Genomic DNA, 22,171 nt, shown 5'->3' on the forward strand with positions numbered 1-22,171 from the left:
CCCGGTTGGCCAACAACTTTTACAAGAAAAAATAATGAAACATTTTTTTTCCCAAATACAGTAAAGTCTCGTTATATCGATATTCAATGGAGTCCGAAAAAATATCGATATAACCGGGACTATCGATATATCCGACCCTGTTTGCATGTAATTTTCTCCGTGCGTGCATAAAAATAGTATCGATATAACCGGGACTATCGATATATCCGATATCTATATAACGAGACTTTACTGTAAAACGTTTGCTTTATTCCGATTTTGAAATCTTCCTTCGTTTGGAAATTTCGGTTCGTTTACCAATTTGCATACTCCTACTCGGCAGCCAGTCAGAAGCCTGCATCGAATAACTTCATGTTTCCCAGTGCATTTGCATCTCATTTTCCAAAGTAGACGCACAGAGAACACAAGAAAAATGGATACGTGGTTATGAATCAAGCCAAAACCTCAGCCCCTGAAGAAAGATTCAAAAGAAGCTAACAATATTTATGACGCTACAAAACGTAAACATACATTAAAAGCATTGTGGAAAGAGGACTTCACATGGCTTGTAGCAGACGACGCAACACAAACATTGCATTGTCCAACATGCCGAACAATGTATGGACAAACGACAACTGGAGCAAAATCATCAGCAAGGGATATTTACGATAAATTAAGCAAGGGAGCATTTGTGGTAGGTACACCAATTACTTAATTTTAGTGTTGTTCTGTTATATATTCTGATTATCAATCCTTAAAGGACAACCGAAATCACTTTTTTGTTTTTTACTGACACCAGAAAAACGTTTGATAGCATCTAAAATACCCAAAACGCGCAGTATGATATTTTTAGTCAAAGGCAAAACACCAATAAAAATGACTTAAAGTGTCCAAAATCTGCAAAAAAATTGAGCTGTGAATTGGGCATTTTCAGAAAGTCCCGCCCCCAGTTCGTGACGTCACGCCAAGACGTCTTGCATTGCTGGAGAATCAAAACAATGGCTTCAGATTCGGAGAATATGCTTTCCAGTTATGAATATGATTCAAATAGTTCTGAAGAGGAAAGCATACCTGTTTGCAATCGATTAAAGAATTGTATGTGCCATTTTGAGGCAACATTGGGGGACAATCTCTCACCCCAAAAAAAAGAGGCACAAAATGGCAACCTCTAGTGGCCAACTCCGCTTCCACAGGCTGATAAATTCCTTATATGGAGCTTGGATGCCCTCTTCTGGCAGCTTTTGGGTGCAACACGAGGTCCCCAGACCAAACAACTACAGCAAAATACATTGACGTGATGGAAGGACAATGTGTCCTTTTCACGGTCAACAGGCGGTCGTTTTCTGACGTCACGTGAGGACTCGTCACCAACTCAAAAACAAGACTTCCTGAATGTTCAGCGCGAGTCTTAAAACGTAAAATATCGCTATATGCGGTGGAATCTTATTAAAATATTCTCAGTAGAAGTGATTTGAAGTGATTTTACAAATTATAGACACAACTTGTCCGTGGACGTCGGTTGTCCTTTAATACTTTGCAACAATGTTTTTTTTTTTTACGATTAGTTGTCTTATTGTGTTTCAAGTTGTGAAAAATAGGGCAGGCGACCTTATGGCTGGGCAGGCAACTTTTCAGAGTTGTCTGCCCTGGTGTCATGAGTTTCAGACACTGCTCATAGATTTGAGTCTTTCCGACTCAGTGTCTCCCTGATTGTTCCGTACCTTGTAGTCCTGTAACCTTGTAATCAGATACATCTTGCTTTTTCTTCCGCGATAATTACTGTTCTTCGTTTGGATACCACGATCTACACAACGTAAATGTAAATTAATTACAGTAAAGTGTCGTTATATCGATATTCAAGGGAGTCCGAAAAAATATCGATATAACCGGGACTATCGATATATCCGACCCTGTTTGCATGTAATTTTCTCCGTGCGTGCATAGAAATAGTATCGATATAACCGGGACTATTGATATATCCGATATCGATATAACGAGACTTTACTGTACATTAAAAACATTCACAATTACAGTAAAACTCACTGCAATCAAGAGTCACTTGCATGTCAATGTTTTGGATCCGATGATACAAAATAGACACTTTTCCCGTCGTATGGAGAGGGAATTTTCCTCGGTCAATCATTAATGTAATGTAGTCATCGAAATTTGAAAACAGATATATTTTTTAAACCTGGTTCAGAAATTTCAATTTGTCAGAGGTCCACAAATGGTATAAGATGTCTTCCTCGTTCTCTCCCTCTTTCTTCTTCCACCCCCCAAAACGTATCCTGTGACTATAAAGCAGGGGTGTCAAAGTCATTTTTTTGCCGCGGGCCACATTGCAGTTGTGGTTTCCTCTCGAGGGCTGTTATGAATTTGGGGAAGTCATTAGAATGTTTAAATCCCTTCAAATATTACATATAGAGCACACAGCAAATTAATGAATAACACGTTTTCAAATCTGAAGTCAAGAATAATGACTTTTATTGTGGTTAACATCCAAAAATATGAAATTTTGGCTCAGATTTTAGCAATCATCATGGAATTTAACAAGTTTGATTTGCTTTCGCGGGCCGAAAAAAATGATGTGGCGGGCCGGATTTGGCCCGCGGGCCTTGACTTTGACACCTGTGACTTAAAGTGACCTTGAGAGTTTTTAAAGGCGCTTAGAAATGAATTCTTCTTCTTCTTCCTCCTCTTCCTCTTCTTCTTCCTCCTCTTTCTCTTCATTATTAAGATAAAAGAATCTGTTACAACATAATGAGACAGAATGAATTTAACACAATTTGTATTTAGTGTCTCAAAAATAATACAATTCGTTTAATAAGTGAGAAAACACCACACATCCTGTTTTGCAATACAGTAAAGTCTCGTTATATCGATATCGGATATATCGATAGTCTCGGTTATATCGATACTATTTCTATGCACGCACGGAGAAAATTACATGCAAACAGGGTTGGATATATCGATAGACCTGGTTATATCGATAGTCCTGGTTATATCGATATTTTTTCGGACTCCCTTGAATATCGATATAACGAGACTTTACTGTATATTATGTTCATGTTTGACATCGATAAAAGGAAAATTATGGCGAAATCATGTCCACGTTGATTTTGCCCGCAGGCCAGATTGAGCTGTCCGAGCAGCCAACTCCATTTACCATCGTGGGATTTGTAAAACAGTGTTTCATTTCCATTTGTGTTTGCCTTTATTCTAATGAACTCATTTAGGGGGCAAGTGCTATTCTACAAAATATTCATCAAGAATTTGCTTTTTCAAGTTCATACCAACTTGTCACTGCTCCAAATTCAATCGACTAATTCCAGTTTTAAGTTTATCACGCTAGCGAAGGAAAAGGCAAGGCAGGAAATCCTTTGGAAAAACAAGCACTTCCCTGACTTCTTTTGTCCAGTCATGGTGTCTGCTGACCTGCAACAGATCGTCAATTAGATTACGGACTGTCGTGTTGTTATATATGTAGACATTTTCTATTCTACCCCTTTCATTTAAACATTTGTTTGATTTGTCACTATGTCTGATTATTCATGGGAAAAATGTGAATTTGTATTTATTTTATTTTTTTTAACCAAAGAAAAACAAGCCACAGTCTGTTAAAGGTTTACATTCCTGGACCTTTGCATGCATTTCAAACGTATAAGTGGTTGAAAGGGAGAGGCAGTTCATTGGCAACATGGTTCTGGATACCTGGAAAATTTTAGCCTTAAAATTGCTCAAAAGTGCATTTTTACCTGTCATCCGAAATCCTTTTTTTTCCACCACACCAGCACGGCCATAACACAAGCATGTTAGCATAACACAAGCATTTGCCAATGGCCTGCTGAACTGGGCAAAAGTGATGCTTTAACACAGGGAAATGAGCCAAAATTCGTCGCCTAGAGCCAAAAGTCGTCGCCTATGGATCCAAAAGTAGAATGTCGCCCGATTTTAAAGAAGTTGCCTTTTCTGAAAGGATGTTGCTTAGCCACTGTGGGCACCATGTACTGCCTCTCCAGCGGCTGTGAAAGGGTGTCAAACTCAGATTTATTGTCAAATATGCTAATATGCATTACATACAGCACAGATGAAATTACTGTCCTCTCGGACCCAGCATGCAAGGCACTTATAATGACTTTAACAAACATAAAAAAAACATGAAAACGCCAATTTGCCGGGAGAGGGGAGCTTGGAAGAAACCAGAGATATCGGACGGACTATATTATATTTACATGTCATTTTTTAAAATCTATTCATTCATATTCATCTTGCGAAAACAAGCCGAGCTTGTAATTGTTGTCTGAAATAACGTCTGCCCGGACGCCCGAGGCGTACAACTTTTACGTCGGGCGTACAACTTACAGAACGAAACACGAAAAAAACGAAATATTTTTTTTTCAAATCAAAAGTTTGCTTTATTCCGATTTCAAAACCTGCGTTCGCTTTGGAAATTTCTGAATTTTGGTTCGTTTGGCAATTTGCATACTCTGCAGCCAATCAGAAGCCTGCATCGAATAACTTGGTGCTTCCGGGTGCATTTGCATCTCATTTTCCAAAGATACATCTTGCTTTTTCTTCCGCGATAATTACTGTTCTTCGTTTGGATACCACGATCTACACAACGTAAATGTAAATTAATTACAGTAAAGTGTCGTTATATCGATATTCAAGGGAGTCCGAAAAAATATCGATATAACCGGGACTATCGATATATCCGACCCTGTTTGCATGTAATTTTCTCCGTGCGTGCATAGAAATAGTATCGATATAACCGGGACTATTGATATATCCGATATCGATATAACGAGACTTTACTGTACATTAAAAACATTCACAATTACAGTAAAACTCACTGCAATCAAGAGTCACTTGCATGTCAATGTTTTGGATCCGATGATACAAAATAGACACTTTTCCCGTCGTATGGAGAGGGAATTTTCCTCGGTCAATCATTAATGTAATGTAGTCATCGAAATTTGAAAACAGATATATTTTTTAAACCTGGTTCAGAAATTTCAATTTGTCAGAGGTCCACAAATGGTATAAGATGTCTTCCTCGTTCTCTCCCTCTTTCTTCTTCCACCCCCCAAAACGTATCCTGTGACTATAAAGCAGGGGTGTCAAAGTCATTTTTTTGCCGCGGGCCACATTGCAGTTGTGGTTTCCTCTCGAGGGCTGTTATGAATTTGGGGAAGTCATTAGAATGTTTAAATCCCTTCAAATATTACATATAGAGCACACAGCAAATTAATGAATAACACGTTTTCAAATCTGAAGTCAAGAATAATGACTTTTATTGTGGTTAACATCCAAAAATATGAAATTTTGGCTCCGATTTTAGCAATCATCATGGAATTTAACAAGTTTGATTTGCTTTCGCGGGCCGAAAAAAATGATGTGGCGGGCCGGATTTGGCCCGCGGGCCTTGACTTTGACACCTGTGACTTAAAGTGACCTTGATAGTTTTTAAAGGCGCTTAGAAATGAATTCTTCTTCTTCTTCTTCCTCCTCTTCCTCTTCTTCTTCCTCCTCTTTCTCTTCATTATTAAGATAAAAGAATCTGTTACAACATAATGAGACAGAATGAATTTAACACAATTTGTATTTAGTGTCTCAAAAATAATACAATTCGTTTAATAAGTGAGAAAACACCACACATCCTGTTTTGCAATACAGTAAAGTCTCGTTATATCGATATCGGATATATCGATAGTCTCGGTTATATCGATACTATTTCTATGCACGCACGGAGAAAATTACATGCAAACAGGGTTGGATATATCGATAGACCTGGTTATATCGATAGTCCCGGTTATATCGATATTTTTTCGGACTCCCTTGAATATCGATATAACGAGACTTTACTGTATATTATGTTCATGTTTGACATCGATAAAAGGAAAATTATGGCGAAATCATGTCCACGTTGATTTTGCCCGCAGGCCAGATTGAGCTGTCCGAGCAGCCAACTCCATTTACCATCGTGGGATTTGTAAAACAGTGTTTCATTTCCATTTGTGTTTGCCTTTATTCTAATGAACTCATTTAGGGGGCAAGTGCTATTCTACCAAATATTCATCAAGCATTTGCTTTTTCAAGTTCATACCAACTTGTCACTGCTCCAAATTCAATCGACTAATTCCAGTTTTAAGTTTATCACGCTAGCGAAGGAAAAGGCAAGGCAGGAAATCCTTTGGAAAAACAAGCACTTCCCTGACTTCTTTTGTCCAGTCATGGTGTCTGCTGACCTGCAACAGATCGTCAATTAGATTACGGACTGTCGTGTTGTTATATATGTAGACATTTTCTATTCTACCCCTTTCATTTAAACATTTGTTTGATTTGTCACTATGTCTGATTATTCATGGGAAAAATGTGAATTTGTATTTATTTTATTTTTTTTAACCAAAGAAAAACAAGCCACAGTCTGTTAAAGGTTTACATTCCTGGACCTTTGCATGCATTTCAAACGTATAAGTGGTTGAAAGGGAGAGGCAGTTCATTGGCAACATGGTTCTGGATACCTGGAAAATTTTAGCCTTAAAATTGCTCAAAAGTGCATTTTTACCTGTCATCCGAAATCCTTTTTTTTCCACCACACCAGCACGGCCATAACACAAGCATGTTAGCATAACACAAGCATTTGCCAATGGCCTGCTGAACTGGGCAAAAGTGATGCTTTAACACAGGGAAATGAGCCAAAATTCGTCGCCTAGAGCCAAAAGTCGTCGCCTATGGATCCAAAAGTAGAATGTCGCCCGACTTTAAAGAAGTTGCCTTTTCTGAAAGGATGTTGCCTAGTCACTGTGGGCCCCATGCACTGCCTCTCCAGCGGCTGTGAAAGGGTGTCAAAGTCAGATTTATTGTCAAATATGCTAATATGCATTACATACAGCACAGATGAAATTACTGTCCTCTCGGACCCAGCATGCAAGGCACTTATAATGACTTTAACAAACATAAAAAAACATGGAAAACGCCAATTTTCCGGGAGAGGGGAGCTTGGAAGAAACCAGAGATATCGGACGGACTATATTATATTTACATGTCATTTTTTAAAATCTATTCATTCATATTCATCTTGCGAAAACAAGCCGAGCTTGTAATTGTTGTCTGAAACAACGCCTGCCCGGACGCCCGGGACGTGCAACTTTTACGTCGGGCGTACAACTTACAGAACGAAACCCGAAAAAAACGAAATATTTTTTTTTCAAATCAAAAGTTTGCTTTATTCCGATTTCAAAACCTGCGTTCGCTTTGGAAATTTCTGAATTTTGGTTCGTTTGGCAATTTGCATACTCTGCAGCCAATCAGAAGCCTGCATCGAATAACTTGGTGCTTCCGGGTGCATTTGCATCTCATTTTCCAAAGTAGACGCACAGAGAACACAAGAAAAATGGATCAATAGTTAGGATTTAAGCCAAAACCTCAGGACATTATCCCCGTCACTGTAAAGTGTACTTGAGAGTTTTGAAAGGCGCTTAGAAATTGAACATACATTAGAAGCATCGTGGAAAGAGGAGTTCACGTGGCCTGTAGCAGACGGCGCATCGCAAACATTGCATTGTGCAACATGCCGAACAGTGTATGGACAAACGACAACTGGAGCAAAATCATCAGCAAAGGATATTTACGATAAATTAATCAAGGGAGCATTTGTGGTAGGTACATTTTGAAGTATTGGTCTGTTATATATTCTGATTATCAATCCTGAATACTTTGCAACAATTGTTTTTTTTTTGTGATTAGTCTTTTTATTGTGTTTCAAGTTGTGAAAATGGGGCAGGCAACTTTATGGCTGGGCAGGCAACTTTTCAGAGTTGTCTGCCCTGGTGTCCGGTAACTTTTTGTTACCGGACACTTTGTTAATACATGCAAGGCAGGTGAAACACATGCACAACATACATGCATGCTTGCATGCATGCACACACACAAACACTGGATCTGGATGTTTATGGTACAATACAATGGTAGTTCTATTGTATTGTACTGTGTACTCTGTGTACAAAACATTTTAATGTTTATACAGTAAAGTCTCGTTATATCGATATTCAAGGGAGTCCGAAAAAATATCGATATAACCGGGACTATCGATATATCCGACCCTGTTTGCATGTAATTTTCTCCGTGCGTGCATAGAAATACAGTAAAGTCTCGTTATATCGATATCGGATATATCGATAGTCCCGGTTATATCGATGCTATTTCTATGCACGCACGGAGAAAATTACATGCAAACAGGGTCGGATATATCGATAGTCCCGGTTATATCGATATTTTTTCGGACTCTCTTGAATATCGATATAACGAGACTTTACTGTAGTATCGATATAACCGGGACTATCGATATATCCGATATCGATATAACGAGACTTTACTGTATTTTTAATTTAATGCCAAAAGTCAGAAATCAATAAGTTATGGCATTCTTATGTGGCTTTTGATAGTTGTTGCAAAAATCACAACTTCATCATGAGTCTTTTGAAATGCTGATTTTAGCCACGCAGGACATAATGTCCTCTGTCAGTCTTTCTGCCCTGTAGTGATCTTCCCAGAAGGACCCCACTAGAAACCAGGACATTTGCAGAAACAAAGCAAGTTCATTTCAGCATGTGAATTGAGCGCTGATACAGTGGTGCCCTGTGTGTTTGTTGCATTCATTCACTTTTGTCCGAGCCACATGTGTTAGTGTATTAGAACTCTGGGACAAAAGGAGCATTATGCATGCGATCTTGGAAAAAAAGTCTGTGACAGTAAACGGGGAAATCCATTCTCTGGAGCGCAATCGTACTTTCTTTGTCATATGATGAGGTGCAGGGCGAGAGTCATATGGTGAGTTTTGCTGTATTAAAAAAAACATGAAGACAACCACGTTTACAATTGAAAACAATTGCTGCACTATTCTCAGTCAGCCATCTCCTCAAATGCAAGTTACAAAGTCACAAACCCTTAGAGCCTTTTAAAAGAACACCATTGGGGGATTGTGTTAGTGCGTGTGTGTGAAGGAGGCCTATTTGCTATTTGAAAGTATCATACTGCATTTTTGGGTATTTTAGATGCTATAAAACAGGGGTGTCAAAGTCATTTTTTGCCGCGGGCCACATTGTAGTTATGGTTTCCTCTCGAGGGCCGTTATGAATTTGGGGAACCCATTAGAATGTTTAAATCCGTTCAAATATTACATATAGAGCACACAGCAAATTAATGAATAACTTGTTTTCAAATCTGAAGTCAAGAATAATGACTTTTATTGTGGTTGACATCCAAAAATGTGACATTTTGGCTCAGATTTTAGCAATCATCAAGTTTGGTTTGCTTTCGCGGGCCGAAAAAAATGATGTGGCGGGCCGGATTTGGCCCGCGGGCCTTGACTTTGACACCTGTGCTATAAAACGTTTTTCTGATGTCAGTTAGGAAACAAAAAAGTGGTGTCGGTTGTCCTTTAAATAGCTCATCCGAAATCCTTTTTTTTCCACCACACCAGCACGGCCATAACACAAGCATGTTAGCATAACACAAGCATTTGCCAATGGCCTGCTGAACTGGGCAAAAGTGATGCTTTAACACAGGGAAATGAGCCAAAATTCGTCGCCTAGAGCCAAAAGTCGTCGCCTATGGATCCAAAAGTAGAATGTCGCCCGACTTTAAAGAAGTTGCCTTTTCTGAAAGGATGTTGCCTAGTCACTGTGGGCCCCATGCACTGCCTCTCCAGCGGCTGTGAAAGGGTGTCAAAGTCAGATTTATTGTCAAATATGCTAATATGCATTACATACAGCACAGATGAAATTACTGTCCTCTCGGACCCAGCATGCAAGGCACTTATAATGACTTTAACAAACATAAAAAACATGGAAACGCCAATTTTCCGGGAGAGGGGAGCTTGGAAGAAACCAGAGATATCGGACGGACTATATTATATTTACATGTCATTTTTTAAAATCTATTCATTCATATTCATCTTGCGAAAACAAGCCGAGCTTGTAATTGTTGTCTGAAACAACGCCTGCCCGGACGCCCGGGACGTGCAACTTTTACGTCGGGCGTACAACTTACAGAACGAAACCCGAAAAAAACGAAATATTTTTTTTTCAAAAGTTTGCTTTATTCCGATTTCAAAACCTGCGTTCGCTTTGGAAATTTCTGAATTTTGGTTCGTATGGCAATTTGCATACTCTGCAGCCAATCAGAAGCCTGCATCGAATAACTTGGTGCTTCCGGGTGCATTTGCATCTCATTTTCCAAAATAGACGCACAGAGAACACAAGAAAAATGGATCAGTAGTTAGGATTTAAGCCAAAACCTCAGCCCCTGAAGAAAGATTCAAAAGAAGCTAACAAAATTTACGACGCTACAAAACATAAACGTACATTATCCCGTGACTGTAAAGTGTACTTGAGAGTTTTGAAAGGCTCTTAAAAATTGAACGTACATTAGAAGCATCGTGGAAAGAGGAGTTCACGTGGCCTGTAGCAGACGGCGCATCGCAAACATTGCATTGTGCAACATGCCGAACAGTGTATGGACAAACGACAAATGGAGCAAAATCATCAGCAAAGGATATTCACGATAAATTAAGCAAGGGAGCATTTGTGGTAGGTACATTTTGAAGTATTGGTCTGTTATATATTCTGATTATCAATCCTGAATACTTTGCAACAATTGTTTTTTTTTTTTTGTGATTAGTCTTTTTATTGTGTTTCAAGTTGTGAAAATGGGGCAGGCAACTTTATAGCTGGGCAGGCAACTTTTCAGAGTTGTCTGCCCTGGTGTCCGGTAACTTTTTGTTACCGGACACTTTGTTAATGCATGCAAGGCAGGTGAAACACATGCACAACATACATGCATGCTTGCATGCATGCACACACACACACACTGGATCTGGATGTTTATGGTACAATACAATGGTAGTTCTATTGTATTGTACTGTGTACTCTGTGTACAACACATTTTAATGTTTATACGGTAAAGTCTCGTTATATCGATATTCAAGGGAGTCCGAAAAAATATCGATATAACCGGGACTATCGATATATCCGACCCTGTTTGCATGTAATTTTCTCCGTGCGTGCATAGAAATACAGTAAAGTCTCGTTATATCGATATCGGATATATCGATAGTCCCGGTTATATCGATGCTATTTCTATGCACGCACGGAGAAAATTACATGCAAACAGGGTCGGATATATCGATAGTCCCGGTTATATCGATATTTTTTCGGACTCTCTTGAATATCGATATAACGAGACTTTACTGTAGTATCGATATAACCGGGACTATCGATATATCCGATATCGATATAACGAGACTTTACTGTATTTTTAATTTAATGCCAAAAGTCAGAAATCAATAAGTTATGGCATTCTTATGTGGCTTTTGATAGTTGTTGCAAAAATCACAACTTCATCATGAGTCTTTTGAAATGCTGATTTTAGCCACACAGGACATAATGTCCTCTGTCAGTCTTTCTGCCCTGTAGTGATCTTCCCAGAAGGACCCCACTAGAAACCAGGACATTTGCAGAAACAAAGCAAGTTCATTTCAGCATGTCAATTGAGCGCCGATACAGTGGTGCCCTGTGTGTTTGTTGCATTCATTCACTTTTGTCCGAGCCACATGTGTAAGTGTATTAGAACTCTGGGACAAAAGGAGCATTATGCATGCGATCTTGGAAAAAAAAGTCAGTGACAGTAAACGGGGAAATCCATTCTCTGGAGCGCAATCGTACTTTCTTTGTCATATGATGAGGTGCAGGGTGAGAGTCATATGGTGAGTTTTGCTGTATTAAAAAAACCATGAAGACAACCACGTTTACAATTGAAAACAATTACTGCACTATTCTCAGTCAGCCATCTCCTCAAATGCAAGTTACAAAGTCACAAACCCTCAGAGCCTTTTAAAAGAACACCATTGGGGGATTGTGTTAGTGCGTGCGTGTGTGTGAAGGAGGCCTATTTGCTATTTGAAAGTATCATACTGCATTTTTTGGGTATTTTAGATGCTATAAAACAGGGGTGTCAAATTCATTTTTTGCCGCGGGCCACATTGTAGTTATGGTTTCCTCTCGAGGGCCGTTATGAATTTGGGGAACCCATTAGAATGTTTAAATCCCTTCAAATATTACATATAGAGCACACAGCAAATTAATGAATAACTTGTTTTCAAATCTGAAGTCAAGAATAATGACTTTTATTGTGGTTGACATCCAAAAATATGAAATTTTGGCTCAGATTTTAGCAATCATCAAGTTTGGTTTGCTTTCGCGGGCCGAAAAAAATGATGTGGCGGGCCGGATTTGGCCCGCGGGCCTTGACTTTGACACCTGTGCTATAAAACGTTTTTCTGATGTCAGTTAGGAAACAAAAAAGTGGTGTCGGTTGTCCTTTAAATAGCATTGTTGAAAATCGTCATGACAAGTCAACTAAATATTAAATCATCCAGTATCAAATTTTAAAAGTAATTTAGAGTAAATTATGACTCTATACCTATGGTAATAATATTGTAAGGAAATGTGTTCCTTCGAAATGCAAATAGCTAGTCATATGATATGTACTACAATTTAAAAATTTTATTTGTTTATTTATTCATCCTTTCATTCATTCATTCATAAGAATCAGAATAATCTTCATTGGCCAAGAGTGTTGAACACACAAGAACACACCACTCGTCAACCGACATTTATGTCAGAGACAAAATAAAAGAAAAATTTGAATTGGCCAAAGGTGAAATTTTCGTGCGCCAAATATCGGTTCAACAGTTCAAGTATTTATAAGTATAAGTAAGTATTTTCGATTCCTGTTGCCCCGAAAATATATAGTCAAAGAAAAGACAACCACAAAGGGACTCGAACCCTCAATCTTCTGATCCGAAGTCAGATGCCTTATCCATTAGGCCACGCGGTCACACAAAAGCAATGTCATTAACTACCATACAAGTACAGTAAAGTCTCGTTATAGCGATATTCAAGGGAGTCCGAAAAATATCGATATAACCGGGACTATCGATATATCCGATATCGATATAACGAGACTTTACTGTACCTAACAATCATCCATGTTTGTGTGAAAGATTCCGTAGCTCTATAGCATTTTGTCAACACTGTAAAAAACAAACGGATAATCCTTGTATGGTGTCAAAATCACATACTATTCTTAACTCAAAGCTGTTTGAAACATCAATTTATAACATTGCTTCTGTTCGGATACTTTACAAACATTGAACAGTATGTACGCAGTCATTTATATACAGTCATACCTCGGTTCTCGACCATAATTCGTTCCAGGACGCTGTTCGAAAAGCGATTTTTTTCGAACACAGAAACCATCTCTTTGCTCCTGTCATTTGCGAGTTGACAGCGGAGGGGGGGGCTGCCTCTCCCGGCCGCTCTCCACCTGCTGTCAATTCTCTAATCACGGACACTGGGCATTTATACGGTTCGCCATCACCTCGTCGATGCCGGATGATTGACTCTACTCGCCACCGTACCCGGACTCTTCCTTCGATGCGCGAGTGTATCCGGTCCGATGTATTTTCCCTGCGTCCCGTAAATTTGTCATCTTCCGGGATTGCGTAATTTTGCACCCTCGTGTGCCATTTGCTTTTTGGCGTAGTAAGCGGGTCGGATCACCCCCTGCCTTCTTACTCGCTGTGTTTTCTTTTATTTGTGAATAAACATCCTGCTTGGGTAGTATACGTCAAAGGCCACAAAGCAAAACAATGTCGACAGAAGACATGGTGCAGTCATTGCAAAAGCAAGACACACAAAGCATACACGTTTGCAATCGATTAAATAATTTATTCCATGCCATTTTGAGGCAACATTGGGGCAACAATGGATCATCAGAAAAGAGGCACAAAATGGCGACCTCCAGTGGCCACCTCCGCTTCCACAGGCTGATAAATTACTTATATGGAGCTTGGACTCCCTCTTCTGGCGGCTTTTGCGTGCAACACGGTTCTCAGACCAAACATGTACAGCAAAATACATCGATGTGATGGAAGGACGCTACAATGCGTCTTTTTTACGGTCAGGGGGCGGTCCTTTCATGACATCACGTACGGACTCGTCAGCAACTCAAAAACAAGACTTCCTGAATGTTCAGAGCGAGTCTTAAAAACGTAAAAATAGCTATATGCGGTGGAATCTTTTTAAAATACGCCCAGTAGAAGTCCTTTGAAGCCATTTTACAAATTATGGACACAACTTGTCCGGAGACGTCTGTTGTCTTTTCATTTATCCAGTCACAAACACACACTAGATTTGGGTAAAAGAGTCTCACGAGAAGCAACTAATTTATTTTCTCAAATCTACTGACTATAAAATGATTACGCCCCCATTCAGCAGAGTTTATAATTTATCACCCCATTGACAGTGTTGCACTCGTGCCACTCACACATGCAAACCCACATCAGGCACAGACACAAGGCCTCACTTTGTAGCTGAGTTTCTTTAACAACGGGCCGGCATCATCCACCTGTTGTGGCGATAGATGAGATGACACTGATCACAGAAAGCAGGTGCTGTAAGGCCCATTATCTCACACCTAATCACACACTAGTAAAGGCTTGGTTACCCACCTATTTTTCACAGTGGTTGCGCAATATGCCTTTGAAAGCCAGAAGCATGCCACTGCTTAATCGTTTATGCAACTAAAGTTACAGGAGCAAAATGCTGTCCCATTGAGCGAATTTTTAAAGTGACCTGAAATAATTACATCTGTTTTTCTTTATAGCCAAGTGCTTGCTCACCACATATAAAATTGAGCTAACCAATTAGGTACGTCCATCCGTTTTCTACGGCTGATCCAGGGTCAGCTCGCAGAATTTAAAAATTTTATTTGTTTATTTATTCATCCTTTCTTTCATTCATTCATTCATAAGAATCAGAATAATCTTCATTGGCCAAGAGTGTTGAACACACAAGAACACACCACTATGCTGTTGCAAACGTGAGCGTCAACCGACATTTATGTCAGAGACAAAATAAAGGAAAAATTTGAATTGGCCAAAGGTGAAATTTTCGGGCGCCAAATATCGGTTCAACAGTTCAAGTAAAGTATTTTCGATTCCTGTTGCCCCGAAAATATATAGTCAAAGAAAAGAACCACGAAGGGACTCGAACCCTCAATCTTCTGATCCGAAGTCAGATGCCTTATCCATTAGGCCACGCGGTCACACGAAAGCAGTCTCATTGACTACCATACAAGTACAGTAAAGTCTCGTTATAGCGATATTCAAGGGAGTCCGAAAAATACGATATAACCGGGACTATCGATATATCCGATATCGATATAACGAGACTTTACTGTACCTAACAATCATCCATGGTTGTGTGAAAGATTCCGTAGCTGTATTGCATTTTGTCAACACTGTAAAAAACAAACGGATAATCCTTGTATGGTGTCAAAATCATGTACTGTTCTTAACTCAAAGCTGTTTGAAACATCAATTTATAACATTGCTTCTCTTCGGATACTTTACAAACATTGAACAGTATGTACGCAGTCATGTATATACAGTCATACCTTGGTTCTCGACCATAATTCGTTCCAGGACGCTGTTCGAAAAGCGATTTTTTTCGAACACAGAAACCATCTCTTTGCTCCTGTCATTTGCGAGTTGACAGCGGAGGGGGGGGCTGCCTCTCCCGGCCGCTCTCCACCTGCTGTCAATTCTCTAATCACGGACACTGGGCATTTATACGGTTCGCCATCACCTCGTCGATGCCGGATGATTGACTCTACTCGCCACCGTACCCGGACTCTTCCTTCGATGCGCGAGTGTATCCGGTCCGATGTATTTTCCCTGCGTCCCGTAAATTTATGTCGTCTTCCGGGATTGCGTAATTTTGCACCCTCGTGTGCCATTTGCTTTTTGGCGTAGTAAGCGGGTCGGATCACCCCCTGCCTTCTTACTCGCTGTGTTTTCTTTTATTTGTGAATAAACATCCTGCTTGGGTAGTATACGTCAAAGGCCACAAAGCAAAACAATGTCGACAGAAGACATGGTGCAGTCATTGCAAAAGCAAGACACACAAAGCATACACGTTTGCAATCGATTAAATAATTTATTCCATGCCATTTTGAGGCAACATTGGGGCAACAATGGATCATCAGAAAAGAGGCACAAAATGGCGACCTCCAGTGGCCACCTCCGCTTCCACAGGCTGATAAATTACTTATATGGAGCTTGGACTCCCTCTTCTGGCGGCTTTTGCGTGCAACACGGTTCTCAGACCAAACATGTACAGCAAAATACATCGACGTGATGGAAGGACGCTACAATGCGTCTTTTTTACGGTCAGGGGGCGGTCCTTTCATGACATCACGTACGGACTCGTCAGCAACTCAAAAACAAGACTTCCTGAATGTTCAGAGCGAGTCTTAAAAACGTAAAAATAGCTATATGCGGTGGAATCTTTTTAAAATACGCCCAGTAGAAGTCCTTTGAAGCCATTTTACAAATTATGGACACAACTTGTCCAGAGACGTCTGTTGTCTTTTCATTTATCCAGTCACAAACACACACTAGATTTGGGTAAAAGAGTCTCACGAGAAGCAACTAATTTATTTTCTCAAATCTACTGACTATAAAATGATTACGCCCCCATTCAGCAGAGTTTATAATTTATCACCCCATTGACAGTGTTGCACTCGTGCCACTCACACATGCAAACCCACATCAGGCACAGACACAAGGCCTCACTTTGTAGCTGAGTTTCTTTAACAACGGGCCGGCATCATCCACCTGTTGTGGCGATAGATGAGATGACACTGATCACAGAAAGCAGGTGCTGTAAGGCCCATTATCTCACACCTAATCACACACTAGTAAAGGCTTGGTTACCCACCTATTTTTCACAGTGGTTGCGCAATATGCCTTTGAAAGCCAGAAGCATGCCACTGCTTAATCGTTTATGCAACTAAAGTTACAGGAGCAAAATGCTGTCCCATTGAGCGAATTTTTAAAGTGACCTGAAATAATTACATCTGTTTTTCTTTATAGCCAAGTGCTTGCTCACCACATATAAAATTGAGCTAACCAATTAGGTACGTCCATCCGTTTTCTACGACTGATCCAGGGTCAGCTCGCAGGGGCAGCAACTTTAGCAGCCACTCTCTTCCACTCAGACACTTGTTCCAGATCTTCCCAGGGGATCTGGAGGCATTCCCAGGACAATTAGGAGACAATCAAAGAAGTCCAAGATGGCGCCCGAGTAATAATGATAATAAATGATTTCATTCATAAGTTCCTTTCAAAACTCTCAGGGTCACTTTACAGCCACACGTAAGTAACGGCAGCCACATGCACCATTGTTCACTCAACCCGGAAGTAACTCAAATAGATAGAAAGCTAGCTAGCAAGGTAATACATACAGTAATAATAATAATAATACATTTCTAATTTAAAACAGATTATTTACTTACAGACAGTGTATTGTAGGTGTTCAAATACCTGACATGTTTCGGCATGACGAAGGCGGAAGTATACGCCGAAACATGTCAGGTATTTGAACACCTACAATACACTGTCTGTAAGTAAAGAATCTGTTTAAAATTAGATATCAAGTAGACAGGATGAACTTAATACAACGAATAATAAATTTCATTTCGACAGCCGTCAACAAGTGCTCTCACAAATAAATAAAAACAAAAGGTGAATAAATAAATACACACATCCATCCATCCATCCATCTGTGGCAGCGCTATTTTCCAGTAGTGACTACTTTTCTCACATTTCTGAATTTCTGGATTTGAATCTTGCTGACGGCTTTATTGTCTGGTGTTTGCATGTTCTGTCTGGGCTTGAATTGGTAGTGAGGTTCATTGCAAACATGCAATTGTCCATAGGCGTAAATGTGAGTGTGAATGTGTGATAGAGATTAGACAGAATAGAAGTTATCATATTTAAAAGTTTCATGTTGTTATATGCTTAGTGAACATGTGTGACTAGAATAGACAATTGAAGCACAGGGAAACCTGGGGTCAATCTGATGTAAACAGACACAGCCTGTTAACTTGTCATCTTCATCTAGCAGATCTGGCCTTGTACAGAATTTAGGACTTGAGAAACTCCTTCAAAGGAATAATTTAGGACTTGAAACTCCCTCACAGGAAGAGCTCATTAGCCGGGTTACAAATCTTATCGGTTCAGGGAAAGACAACCAATTAAAATGTCTATGCTCTATTGTTTATAGCTCCTGGTGCCTGGGACGTACAGGGACGTGGTATTCAAATCAACAAAACTATGTTTTACTAATGTATTACAGTAAAGTCTCGTTATATCGATATTCTCGGGAGTCGGAAAAAATATCGATATAACCGGACTATCGATATATCCGATCCTGCGGCATGTAAATTTTCTCCTTGCGTTCATAGAAATAGTATCGTAATAAGCAGTACTATCGATATAACCGATATCGATATAACGAGACTTTACTACTTACATTTGCATTTACTCTCTATAAATAGCTTGGCAGAGAGCTGCAGAATTTGGCCGTGTGTCTTGAATGGCTGCGTCCCCTGCCGTCAGTAAAAGACGATCTTCCAGTGTTCGAGCCTTTGTCCACAGTGTCCAACCGAATATCTTTGACAATGTGTTACTCCATATGTTCTCTTGCTGGTGACCATTCCGCAGTGATGAACTCCAGCTCACTTGTGACCCTATTTGGGGAGAAAGAAATGATAGACGTCGATGGATGAATGGATGGATGTACTGCATGTACTGTTTCTGCCCCAAAAACCATCCGTGCTACTATGAACCTCAGTGCTCTGATTGTTGTTATCTTTTCCTTCTGCAGCGATATATTGCAAATGAAGACTCCTTGGATGGGGAAAGAAACGATCTCAAGACTCGAGTGGCGACTCTAGAGTCACACTCGCGTCAGCTGGAGCTAAAAACAAGAAACTATGCAGATCAAAGTAAGTGCATTGTATTGAAAAAGATGTGATGTGCTCACAAGCTCAGTTGTCAGACATTTTCAAATCTTGTGAAAATGGAAGGCTGTTGTACCAGAATGACGATGGACGGTCATCAGTGTTTTTGAACAACACTGGGGAATATTGGTTTTGCAACTGGGACACTTCATAAAATGTACTCGAATATTCTGGGTCAAGCAATAAAACTAGCAAACAAACCAATCGACGGACCGAAATAAAGGAGTGATCACACTGCACGCAATTGCATCGGTAAAGCACCGATGTATTTTTGCGATTGCGATATTTCTTAGACCGGCGTGAATTTTGTGATGCGTTCACGTGTAGAAAGCTGCTTACGAAAAGAAGCATGTTAGATTCACTCACTACGCATGAGAAGAGTTGATTGCATACTGGTAGAATGCTTCCGTTATCTTTCCTTTCGTAGGAGACTGGACTTTCTCTGAGTTGTTTGTTTAGTTTTGTCATGATCTGGTTGGCGACCAACGGGGGGCGCTGTCGGCCCCGCCTACACCTGCACAGGTGCTGGTCGTCCCGATCAGATTGGCGACCAGCAGGTAGCGACGTCAGCCCTGCCTGCAGCCTCGCAGGTGCTGGTCGTTTAATCATTGACACTTAAAAGGACACCCGGCACGACCATCCGGTGCCGGTTCATTGTTTGTTTGCTGCTTGGTTGCTGCATGCATTGTGTATGTGTTTGTTTAACCTTGGCGGACTTTTACTTTTGGTCTTCTTTTGCTACTTTGTATTTTTTCCGTTCAGATGATTTTGATGTTTGACATTTTGTTCCTGCTGACTTTATTTTAATACAATTTCTCAAACAACCTCCTGCTCCCTTCCTGCCTGCTTTTTGGGATCCGCACCCGCCATCACCACCTTGCAAACCATGACAAGTTTGTTCCTTTGTTTCTTTGTTTGTGTATTCACCCACCCACCATGGATTTCCCCATATAATTTATTTTGTGATTTTTCTCTCATGCTTCTGTTTGACGTATTATTTTTCTTTTCTGAGTGTCATCGAAGTCATCTTTGATGAATGTTTTTGGGGGCAGTCATTGAACACCTCTCGAGCAGAAGGCACGTAGGAGAAGGACATGCCTACAGTTGCTTGAGTTAAACAAATTGATAGAGAATAAGAAGTTATCATATTTAAAAGTTTCATGCTGTTATATGCTTGGTCAACATGTGTGACTCGAATACACAATTGAAGCACAGACAACCAGGGGTCAATCAGGTCAACAGACACAGCTTGTTAAACTGTCATCTTCATCTAGGAGATCTGGCCTTGAACAGAATTTAGGACTTGGGAAACTCCTTATCACAGGAAAACCTCATTAGCCAGGTTACAAATGTAACAGTTCATGGAAAATACAATGTTTTATTGCTTACAGCTGTTGGGGCTCAGAACGTTTAGGGGTGTGGTATTCTAATCAAGAAAACTGTTTTACTAATGTATCACTTAAATTTGCATATACTCTCAATAAATACAGTAAAGTCTCGTTATATGGATATTCAAGGGAGTCCGAAAAAATATCGACATAACCGGGACTATCGATATATCCGACCCTGTTTGCATGTAATTTTCTCCGTGCGTGCATAGAAATAGTATCGATATAACCGGGACTATCGATATATCCAATATAGATATAACAAGACTTTACTGTAGCTTGGCAAAGGGCTGCAGAAGTCAGACGTCTGTCATGAATGGCTGCATCTCCTGCCGGCAGTAAAATACAATATTTCTGGGTCTGAGCCTTTGTCCACAGTGTCCGATCAAACATCTCTGACCCAAATTAATAATGTGTATGTTTTAAAACCAACACAACAGGTCTTTTTGTTTCAGAGCTGCAACGCTTTCTCTCATCCTTTTATGGTATATGGTGTGTCTGGAGGAGTATGAACCATGGGTTTTTGATATGCCACAAACAAGGCGGGAACAATGAAATACGCTGTATGCACTCAGGTTTTATTTTGCCATATAATTCCCATCATATTGCACGGCCGCAGAAACTGCTGCGTGCACTCCAGCGGGGTTGCTAACCCTGATGTGCTCACACATCCCATTTTACAGTACAGTAATACCTCAGCTCACAAACTTAATTGGTTCCCAGAAAGTGTGTATAAGGCGAAAAGTTCATCTGCCGAACATTTTCGCCACAAGAAACCATTTTAAAAATTTGAATAATCCGTTCCCAGGTGCCCATAAAACATAATTACAGTAAAGTCTTGTTATAGCGATATTCAAGGCAGTCCGAAAAAATATCGATATAACCGGGACTATCGATATATACGACCCTGTTTGCATGTAATTTTCTCCGTGCGTGCATAGAAATAGTATCGATATAACCGGGACTATCGATATATCCGATATCGATATAACGAGACTTTACTGTATCTACTACTATCGACTGTTTTATTTACCTTTGTGATGGCCGTTGATGTAGTTGCCTGTTGATGATATCCATGTGAAGTTGCCATTCTTTCTCGGCGCTAATACCCTCACTCACACTGTCCCCTGCTAGCTGATTTTCGTTAATCCAAATCAACAGAAGTTTTTCAAACGTTTATATTGCCTGAGACAGTTGCATAGACAACACAGAAACACCCATAGCCTAACATAGCAATGGTCGACTTAGCGTACTGGGACACTAAGTCACACAAATGCACACTTCGTTCGTGTTTTTCGATGATCTCCTTCTCCTCGACCGTGATTTTCTTTTGTGTCCTCTTTGGCTTCACACTAGCCTGTGGGTGGGGTCTTTTTCGGTCCCATAATAGCAAAAGTATTCCACTCTATAACAAACCACATCTGCACCCAAAGAAAGTGGGTGTGGAAAACTAATCCACCAGCCACCGTGGCGCTATTCGTCCGTGTGATTTGGTGTTCATCCGCCAAAAACTAGTCCGCCAGCCACTGTGGCGCTGTGTGGTTTGGTTTCTCCGCTGAAAACTAGTTTGTTGGCCAAAACTATATGTTCGCGAATTTAATGTTCATGAGGCAAAACGTTTGTGAGCTAAAGTGTTCGTAAGCCGAGGTATCACTGTATATCAGTGGTACTCCGCAAACTAAATCAAACTTTAAATCACCTCCCTGTGCAGGGTTACATTTACTCCGTCCGGTTTAAGCTGTTTTCAGGGGTTACACTAGTGTAACTTTGTACGTGTGAACGCTGTACAGGGGACAAGATAAGTTTCAGAACATCACAAACCAGCAGATCATCTTCCCAGGCTATCAAGCATAGGCCCTCATGATGCGTGC

The 22,171-nt window shown here is 40.2% G+C and overlaps 1 protein-coding gene and 2 non-coding genes across 4 annotated transcripts in view; 1 reads left to right on the top strand and 2 right to left on the bottom strand.

Moving 5' to 3' along the window:
- The window catches only part of spag9b (sperm associated antigen 9b), a 70,029-nt gene that overhangs the window by 3,855 nt on the left and 44,003 nt on the right, over window positions 1-22,171 (top strand). For both annotated transcript variants that reach the window (XM_089016093.1, XM_089016094.1), the window contains exon 2: window positions 18,777-18,897. In XM_089016093.1, the coding sequence (XP_088872219.1) occupies window positions 18,777-18,897 (121 nt within the window). The remainder of the gene's footprint in view (window positions 1-18,776; window positions 18,898-22,171) is intronic.
- trnar-ucg (transfer RNA arginine (anticodon UCG)) lies at window positions 12,807-12,879 on the bottom strand. The gene has a single exon. It is a non-coding gene; the product is annotated as a tRNA-Arg (tRNA).
- On the bottom strand, window positions 15,078-15,150 carry trnar-ucg (transfer RNA arginine (anticodon UCG)). The gene has a single exon. It is a non-coding gene; the product is annotated as a tRNA-Arg (tRNA).

Source organism: Hippocampus bargibanti, linkage group LG15 (assembly GCF_051943395.1).
Source record: "Hippocampus bargibanti isolate YZ-2025 linkage group LG15, ASM5194339v1, whole genome shotgun sequence".
NCBI classification, from domain to species: Eukaryota; Metazoa; Chordata; class Actinopteri; order Syngnathiformes; family Syngnathidae; genus Hippocampus; species Hippocampus bargibanti.